Genomic DNA, 10478 nt, shown 5'->3' on the forward strand with positions numbered 1-10478 from the left:
ACAACTGCTAGTACCACATATCCTTAAAGACCCAGGTTCACTTGTAGAATTCTTTCTAAAGAAGTTCATAACTACTACCATCGCTCCTACAACTGCTAGTACCACATACCCTTAAAGATCCAAGTTCATTTGGTCTTCAGCAACGTATGCTTGTCGTAAGAGACTAATGGGATCGGGAGGTTCGCTGTTTTGCTGACACATGTCATCGTATCGCAGTTGCGTAGATCTATGCTCATGATGTTGATCACTGGATTGTCTGGTCCCGACACGAATATTGACAGAGAGCCTCCATATAGCTGGGATAATACTGGGAGCGCGCGTGAAACAGCTAACAAACACCTACCCAACTTCTTCTTCATCTTCCACTACTACTACTACTACTACTACTACTACTACTACTACTACTACTACTACTACTACTACTACTACATTACAAGGGATAAATATTTTAAATCACGAACGATGAAGGATCTTTTTAACAATATCAGTTCTCACTGAATTATTGCATTTTACAAGAATTAGACTTGTTAAATAATTTGTAGATATATAGCTAATATATTATTCCTGGTAGTTTAGACTACGTAACTGAGATTGTTTGCGATTGTACCCTCACAGGGGGTTGAAGTATTGTTAAAATTATTGTTCCCCTGAGAGGGTACATAAGTCCCATATCATTTGATGTAAGTTTAAGTCTACCAGGTTTTCAATTGTGGTATTCTTGTTATTTCAATGTTGGCTAACATTCTTGCAATCGCCAGCAGCTGAAGGGGTGGTGTAAATCTAACTAGAGCCCATGCAGGCAGCAAAGTTTGGTGATCTGCCTTCAGCTGTTGGCGATCTATAGCCTGTTTTATATTGTATCGTCTTCTATAATTAAAGTATTTTAGATTTCATTACTAGTTTTAATACACATCTGTGATAGACTAGTTGGTTTTACTGTCCTTTGTCGGCAGCTGTTTTAAATCAATTACTTTGTTTTCATGGCTGTGATATTGCCGATGAGATGTAAGTTTTTAACTCACTCACTCACTCATTCACTTCCACAACATTAGTTCAGTGAATGGAAGTAGACCACTTTTTTCAATTCACGTCTCGATTCTGAATATTGGAAAGGTGCACTGGAATCCAGATCGCGTTTACGTAAGGTGCTATGGCATTGCTGTTAATGGCATATTCTTCATTATGTTATTCAAGCTTTCTATAACCTAGCGTTTCCGGTTTCAGATCCAAGAGTCTGACCACTGTTCTACAGACGCTTATCGACAAAGACAGCAAAGTGCCACCAACCTTTGACGATGGTAACTTACTTTTCCTTTCTTCTCCTCCGCAAAATGACTCGCATCTTAATGACACACGGAAGCAAACGTCCTCGGTGCCCATCCGCAAAGGGAGAACGCGTGATGCATGCGTGCAACATGCTCAGATAGTATATGACCTATACGCACGGATCTGCTCAATTTATGCAATGGAGCATGGACGAATACACGTAAATCATGGACACCAAATACGCTTCGTAACACTCCCCATTGCAGTCCTATCTGGAACAGAAATGGATCCTTCCGCTGCACGCGTAACGCGTTGTGCACATTAACATTATTAGCCGTTTATTAGCAATATTGCGTCAATGCTAACCAGTCTGTCTTGCAGAGCACATCCGTGTACATGTAGGTACAAATACCAGTGGTAATTCCCTCTTTTTAAGGCGGTGGGGTAGGACAGTGGTTAAAGTATCAGCCTACTACTCGTTTTCGATTCTCCACATGGGTACATTGTGTGCAGTCCACTTCTCGTGTCCCCCGCAGTGACATTGCAGGTATATTGCAAAAAGGCGGCGTATAATTAAACTCACTCACTCATTCCCCAAGTCATCTTCAGCAGTCTACTCATGCTCTTATCATCACTAAGACGGGTCGCCTCGGTTGTCCAATGAAATTATTCTTTATTAACCTAAGCCAGACATATTAAAGTAATTACTTGTCAGGAGTTTCTTGGCAAGTAGTATCATGGAAGTTTTTCAAGCCGTGGATGGGCCTTCCACTAAGGGTTCGCCCAAGACGTCTTGTACATGCATACATGATCAGCTGACCTGAAGTACCGCTCATCAAAATACAGAACGATCGCCTCATCCAATTGACATAGGTATTTTACGGGCGCCTCAGACAATAAACTTGTGCGGTTATTTCAATCAGACAAAGCAAAGTTCATACGAAACAAATGAATATCATGTCTGAATGAATGCTGAATTAATTGTATCCCATATGAAAATAATCTATTCATGGTGATGGAAACATCGGAACCGTTTCTTGTAGTTTACTCTTCAAGGGAGTGCACTCTTGCAACACTCAATACAAGAAACACACCTGACACAGTTATTCCAAGTCGCTCAACAAACTGCCACACATCTTGCCATACCAAGCCCCGTCGTCGCTCAATTCTTCCATAAACAATGAAAAGGGTTGTTTCCTGTGTGTTTATTTCAGTGAAGTACGCATACTAACGAGTCTTCATTATTAATGGTACAAAAGCAACCAACGCTTCATAATAAATTGACTTATTATTCAGTGTTTCATGAAATGTCTCCTGAATTTACTTCAGTGGTATTTTGAACACTACTCTTGTTGCTAGAAGCAAAAAACCTGGAAACAGGTTTTGAACACGAGCAGATACATTTCACCTTCAAAGTGTTGAAAGATATAGTTGTTCCAATCCGATATATCCTGAGAGACATCAGTTACTGAGTAAGAGAAAAAATATACTTAGCAAACTTGTACCTTTACTAGCTCTGCCACCTCTTTCAGCATACCACTGACTTTGTGACTTTGTGTATTTCAGAGATACCAACGGAGGTTGAGTGCCAAATATATGTCGACAGTTTCGACTCCATCAATGAAGCTTCTATGGTGAGGCTTGCAACCATGTCAAAGTTTTATTAGGCAAGCTTTAACTGACAAACAAGTCGCTGACAAGTAAAATCCCGTTATTTCGGTAGGGCACTTTCCCAGTCACACCGCTGGTGAAAACAAATGTCTGTAGTAATGAATCATTGTTAAATAGGGCTCTCCATTGAATAGGCATGTTTATAGACCAGCACCTTGAAGAACAGAGGTTCCGAATAATCGGAGTCCACAATAAAAGGATTTAGTTGTATATTATGTCCGTATGTACTGTTAATGGAGTAAACTACGAACCTTCACTTCAAAGACATTCTGGTTAATTGCCGAACTCATTTCCTTCAACGTATTCATTAATGTCATTGTGAAGTGCTTCATAAGAAAATGGTTTTGATTAAATAATGCCATTACCAATAATTCTTTTTCGGTTTGTCAATCCGCCACTTCCTAAGCTTAAAGATAGGTGACTTCTAACCTTTACCTGTTTCATCTTTCTTAGGACTACACTGTCAGCCTCCTTCTGCATATGGAATGGTCAGTCCCATATATCAAATACCATTATGATGTACCGTACTTCGAGGTAGACGCCAAGAACAGAGAAAAGATATGGGTTCCAGATCTGTACTTCCCCAATGAGAAGAAGGCGTCCTTCCACAACATCATGATGCCTAACAAGATGATGAGGATCCACAAAGAACACAAACTGTCCTACGAAGCAAGGTACACTTTATGATATGATATAGGATATTTATATAGCGCACATATCCACGCACTAGTGCATGCTCAAGGCGCTGGTATTTTTCCCTCGATCACTGGATGTCGATCTCAACAGCACCTCGTATTTCAGTCTCAACTCCCTGGGGAGTATACAACTCTTGCAGCTACTAGGCGCACCGAGTTTAGTGTGGCTATCTCATCCTAAGGAGGTACCCAGTTGACAGCTGGGTAGACTGGGACACATAGTCACAGCACTTTGTCCAAGTTTACTGCACGTTGCTGTACCCGCAACTAGCTATAGGTGTGTGCACATGTTCATGTGGCCACCATCTGGTCATATACCAACGGATTCGTGGTTTTTTTTAAGTGCACAGGGTTGTGTTCTGTACACTAAGGGTTGTGACAACACTGAAAGAGTCTTCACACAAAGTTGACTCCAAGGTTTTTACACCCGGTCACAGGTGTGCTCGATCCTGAAACCTCAACCTCGCTGGATCACTAGCCTGGCGCCTTAGCCAGCTCGCCCACCATGGTTAGTGCCAGATGGAAAACTAGTTTTTGCAAGATGAAAAAAAGGTATTTATTCACGATTGTGTTGATACCATGTGTTAAATATGTTCAAGCGAGGATGCACTTAGAACACTCCTACGAAGCACGGTGTATGTGGGCTGTGCCAAATGCAAAGATTACTAATACTACAAGATAAGGAAGAGTACTGTTTCACAGTAGTGTTGATACAATGAGTTTAGTATGTTGGCACGTGTATACTGAGAACATGTAACTCTCCTAGGAAGAAGGGTTGTGTTCAGAGTGTATGCTGGGCAATGATTTCAGACGAGTGTTTAAGGATAAAGATGGGTATCTATTATTCACGATAGTGCTGATACTGGGTGATAATGGTGTTGAAACTGAGATATACTAAGAACCACCATACACTGTCCTGTAAACAAGGTAATGCGTCGAATGTTCCTAGGTTCCAATATGGATACACAAGAGAGATACAGGAAAGGGTATACGTATAGAGCACGACATCATTGTTACTGTGACATATTGACCTTGATGTGTTGCTACACAGGTAATTGTGATTACCCTATGAGGCCAGGTAATTTATTCAATGAGTAATTTATCATTGTCCTAACCGAGTACAGGCAAAATGTGTGTGTGTGTGTGTGTGTGTGTGTGTGTGTGTGTGTGTGTGTGTGTGTGTGTGTGTGTGTGTGTATTACGTTTGTGCATTATAATGTTGATATTCTGGGAAATATAATTAGAAATGCTATTTTTTGAGGAGGGAAAACTAACCGGTCAACAATGCGAGGTATACGTACTTTGATGTTTTGCAACAACGAAATATACATGATTTAGAAGGAATGGTAGCCGTTTATGGTGGCAGCATGTTATTTTTCTCCATAAAATAAGCTAAGATAGCATTGGTCTTGTACAGCTGCACGTAATGTGATGTCTAACCAGTATTTTTATACATGTAGCAATCAGTTGCAAGAAAAACGTAAATTAAGAATGTTTGGTACCTCTTCGTCAACATCTGACGTCGTTTTAGACAAATAGCACTTGGTTGTACACCAACCGCAAGACATTGACACAGAAGTCTTGGGGGAAGATGAAATAGGCGTTATGTTGTTCTTGCTATAAAATGTGAAGAAAAAGAGGAAACGTGGAGACTAAAACTAAAGGACACAACGGGTTGAGTATGTCATGTCATACCGAGATGACAATCATGTGATGCATGCTTGATACCGATATCACAAAGGATGGTACTTTGTCACTGTGTCCACGACTGTAGTATATGTGATACACTATCTAGAGCACGGTCTCACAGATCCTTGTGCCTGCTGCTTTAGCTCAACACATCCAATGTGACAGATATACGTTCACTCATCTCAAAGAGATTCATGTATATGGAGGACACAATACGATATGTGAGAAAGGCCAGCTTCGGGTCCCAGATGATAATAGCCACCTTCCGAAACTGAACTGGATTGAACTTTACAACACGCAGAACTGAGTTCAGATCAGAAACAAAGTACGCAACGAGTCATTGCTATTGCTATTTATAGACATTAAAATGTATGCATTCTGTACGTCTCTGATCACATGGTTCCATTTTCAACACTTCCATTGTTTTAAGAGACGAATCAATTAGATATGAATAATTACTAGTCCACGAGCACACAACCACTACACACACTTGATATTTTGAGACATTTGTCGAAATGGTAAGTTGACGAATGAACGTGTCCCACAGCTCCTTTGTCACATAACGATGTTTGCTTCGTTTTCCAGACTTTCACTTACCTTGAGTTGCCCTATGGATCTCCGAAACTACCCGTTTGACAGGCAGATATGTGCCATACAAATGGAGAGCTGTAAGTTCAATACGTGTGTACATGACACTATATTTTATATGTAACTTTGTTACTTTTATTGTGAAAACCTGATCTAAAAGCGTTGTCACATTCCTCATGTGATTCTATTATCCTTGTGTTAAACTATGCAGTGTCTATATTTACGTTCAACGGTGTAGTCTCCCCTATACTATTATCTAACATAAAGGGCGTTCTTTTACGTCAACGGTCTCCTGCATGTTATGCTTGTAATCATGTGATATAATTTCTGACGTATTACCACAGCTATAACACGTCCAGACACGTCCAGAAGTAGGTTTGGCATAGACCATATAGCATGCGATCGAAATATATTTAATTGCTTATTCGAAGACAGCATGTCTGCAGTTTATGTTTGAAACACCTTAAAATGGATAAATTGTAATCAAGGCTTCACGACAGAAACATAATTTCAACTATGAACGTTGTCCTTCCAGTTGGATTCGATGCTGATAAGGTATTGCTGACGTGGAGGAATTCCACCCCTGTGGACGTCAACACAGAAATAATTTTGCCCCAGTTTGAGGTGGTTGAGACAGATTATGGAGACTGTCCTCAAACTCGACGTAGAATGGGTGATTAATACTTGTGTTTTTTTATTTACTAAAAAGGTGTACGATGGCCTGATTTTGTACAGTTAAATCAGCCATGTGCGTTGTGTAGATCACAACATGAATAGCATGTATCTACATAATTCATCACAACATCTACGGGGCACAACATGGACAGGGCCAACATGCTTAATGTACACTGTGATAATGTTTAGTGTCCTTATGCTGCCCAACTCGACATTCGTATTATAGAAAAAACCCGACATACTTAAAATGTCATCAGTACATCCGTATCGTTCACCATGCCATGACTGTAGGTCGTCGTTATCGCTGCACTCATTCCAACTACAACACGTGCATTGGTGGTCAAGAGTCGACTATTAATGGGATATTGTCATGCTAATGCCTTTAATACACATTATCTCCGACTCGCTAATTTGAAATAAAACGGGACGCAGATGGCAGAATGGCGTCATTTGGGCTTGTCAAAGGCCAGAAGGCCGTGATTGTGAGCTCAATAAATCGGGTTTTTTTCCAAATTTTCAGGTTGTCAAACGTCTGAAGCATACATTCCTCAAGCTGATAAAGCAGAAATACTGTTCCAAGTTGCGTGAAGCAATCGTGATCATTTACATATTTGTACAGAATGTAGACAATCACTAGTAACAGACAATTAAAGGACGCTTTGTGATGCTGTTGTACGTGTTAATCTCTCATTCTTCAGGTAACCAAAGCTGTCTCCAAGCAGCCTTCCATCTGGAGCGCAACATCCAGTACTACATCGTGCAGATGTACATCCCCAGTATACTGATTGTCATTGTCTCCTGGATATCCTTTTGGCTCACCGTGACGTCAGTGGCAGGGCGAATCTCACTGGGTGTTTTGACTGTCCTCACCATGACAACACAGAGTTCAGGAGTCAATGCCTCGCTTCCACGTGTGTCCTACACGAAGGCCATTGATATATGGATGTCAACGTGCTTGCTGTTTGTATTTGCAGCCCTGATCGAGTTCGCCGTGGTCAACGTTCTCAGTCGCAGTGAGCGACTGAACGGACCTAGATGTCAAAAGCAAGACACTACTGAGAATGGAAATGTATATAGAGAAGTATGCCATGACGCTTTTTAGTTCACCCCTGTATTGTCTGATTTGTTAAGCGGCTGCTGTCCAGTTGCACGAGGATGATTGAGCGTTGTTATAAAAGGTGAACTGGGTAGAGAGTGAGTGTATGAGTAAATATGGTTTTGTATGTAGTAATATCCCACCAACATCACGGTGGAGACACCAGAAATGATCTCCGAGCGGACTTTTTAACGTGGCTACAGCTCCAAAGGGCAGAAAAATACATGATTACACGTTTGACGAACACATAGTATCATAGATTTTCAGAACTCATTCGATATCACTTTGAAAACGTTTGCTTGTTTACTCTCGTTTGAATCTGTTTCAGTTGATAGTCTAGTCTGTTTATCCTCTAGCATTGACGTACAAGTATATTTCAATGAAATCAGGAGAGGTGAAAAACGTGTATAGATGAGCAAATTGTAAACAATGAAGGTTGAGTTGTCTGGGAAAATACAAAACAACAAATGTAATAAATGAGCTGTAATAAGCACATTATGACGTTTACAGGAACTGTACACGTTCCTTTTTGACGTGGCAACTTTGACATAATTAACCATGAAAGAACATGTTCCTCTAAATCTTCGTTGCATGATCTAGTAGCATCATATTTAAAAAAAAACAACACTGCTGAAATTCACGATGTTTCATGAAATGCCTAATGATATCGTGAAACACTTGTGTTGTTTGTATTGTATATACATTAGCGGTTTTGCACACTGTCAGGGTGTTCGATAACAAAGAATCTGAAACAGAAAACAAATAAAATGATGTTTTCTACAGTTGATTAGCAAAGATCAAAAGGAGACGCCTATCCCCAATCAGTTTGTTCTAAGTATGATAACAACGTCTTCAAACAGAACCTACCTTTGTAGTCTATCACCCTTATTTGAACTTCCACATATGAGGTTTGATAAAACAGCCATTATGGTTGTCATTTTATTTCACTTTGGTAAACGCCTGCCGACCCTTGAGGAAGTTCTTATATGCAATCCACGAACAATAAAAGTGATAATCCCAAGTGTCGAAATAGAATTCTCCAAAGGTCCTTTGTATGTTACTACAAAGTGTTTTGTTGAAAGACTGCGAAATGTTTAATCACATTAGCCTATTGTATTGTGTTTCAGACTTTCGTCACCCTGGAGGGCGAAGTGCAAGTTGAAGGCAAACCTACACATAGACCAGGACGCATAACTGGTATATCGTGCGCCATGTTTCTAGATAACATGTCGCGCCTTGGCTTTCCCTTGGCGTTCCTATCATTTAACGCCTTCTATTGGATGTACTATCTGTCCAGTGGACAAGGTAAAAGTCAGTCAGCAAGCAGACAAGCAGAAGGTTCCTTAATGTAGCAGGATTGCCAGGACGAGGGAGCACTACTGTGTTCAACTGGAAAAAATAGAATAGGAAATGTTTCTACAATTTTCTTGAAGCAAAACACAACAAGTAATGCCATCAGTCAAAGACACGTTTTCAGAGGTACAGATATTTATTTCTGGTTCCTCGAAAGAATAGGCAGTATATCTTGTTTCATTAGAGGAGACACTTAATTGTCAACCAGAGAAATGGTTGCTTAGTCTTGCAAGACTAGGTGCATATTGACGTATCCGATGTGTTTAACTTTGACACGATAATTATTAGACGCCAAACAATCTATATCCGAGCTTTGGGTAGATTGCATCGAGAAAATGATTTTTTAGTATATTTGTCAACGCTTGCAATACAACACAGTGATTAAGGTGAAAAGACGAAAAGAGTATGTTGGCAAATATAGAGAAAAATCCCAGATATGAACACCAGTTGGATGCATGTGAAGAGGAACCATGCCATACAGGCGAATACCATTACGAAGAATATTCATCAATATGATGAAGATGATTACATGAAGATACTACAAAACAGATGGTTCGTAAACCTGACGTTTATATGCACAGCTTCGGATCTTCAGACCAATGCTATCATATAAACGTAGAATGTGTACACCTGTTCACCAGTGATTTTGATATACAGGTATCCAAGGTGCATGTACGTAACTGAGACATGTGGCATCTTCAATGCGTACTAATGTATGTGTTTTGTTATACTTCTTCTTTGGATAAACGTACTATAATTCCTGTCTCCATGCCCAGATGAATTGTACTGATACCGGTAAATTACCCATAGCGACATTTGGCGTGTGAACGTATTTTCAGTAATGTCACAATTCGTCATGCTTTTTTGCTTCATGAAAATTGGCCAGTTTGTGGCAGTTACAGTACCGTTGTTTTCATTGCCTGCGATGATGACCATGAAATCTGACTTTGAATACATTGTAGCAAACAACTGTAGATGATGTCATTCATTTTTCATGGCGCTTTATGCGACATGTTTCCAACAACAGACAACCTGAGCTAATGTGTCAGCCTGAAGAAAAGAAACCAACATTTCTGTACGATTTCTCAGAAAGAAATATATTCCATGTTCCATATATTCAATATTCCATGGCAGCCAGTACGTTATTTATTACCTCATGATCCAAACATGTCTGAAATTCCTTTTTAAGAACTGTGGTCGTAGATTAGCTATCTATAAATGTCTCAATATATTCCCGTACTCCAGCAAGAAACTGTGTTATTCTGTTACATGATTAAATCATTTGTAACGTTTGCAATTTCGGGATTTTACGTATTTTCTCTAGGTAGTTGCAAAAGCGGATCTCCACACTCGAACATGAATACGAGCCTGGCTTATAGAATGCAACTGCAACAGCCTCAAGGGAAAAAAACACAAAGTGAACCATGATCAGTGAGCAGTGGATA

General features: G+C 40.0%; 1 protein-coding gene across 1 annotated transcript in view; it reads left to right on the top strand.

The window, feature by feature from the left end:
- The window catches only part of LOC137272843 (glycine receptor subunit alpha-2-like), a 32601-nt gene extending 22331 nt beyond the window's left edge, over positions 1 to 10270 (top strand). Inside the window, exons 2-8 of the mRNA XM_067805250.1 lie at positions 1225 to 1298; positions 2833 to 2900; positions 3391 to 3611; positions 5907 to 5989; positions 6445 to 6582; positions 7283 to 7665; positions 8808 to 10270. Coding sequence (XP_067661351.1) covers positions 1225 to 1298; positions 2833 to 2900; positions 3391 to 3611; positions 5907 to 5989; positions 6445 to 6582; positions 7283 to 7665; positions 8808 to 9032 — 1192 coding nt within the window. The 3' untranslated portion in view covers positions 9033 to 10270. The remainder of the gene's footprint in view (positions 1 to 1224; positions 1299 to 2832; positions 2901 to 3390; positions 3612 to 5906; positions 5990 to 6444; positions 6583 to 7282; positions 7666 to 8807) is intronic.
- Positions 10271 to 10478: the final 208 nt, after the last annotated feature.

Source organism: Haliotis asinina, chromosome 2, assembly GCF_037392515.1.
Source record: "Haliotis asinina isolate JCU_RB_2024 chromosome 2, JCU_Hal_asi_v2, whole genome shotgun sequence".
Taxonomy (NCBI): domain Eukaryota; kingdom Metazoa; phylum Mollusca; class Gastropoda; order Lepetellida; family Haliotidae; genus Haliotis; species Haliotis asinina.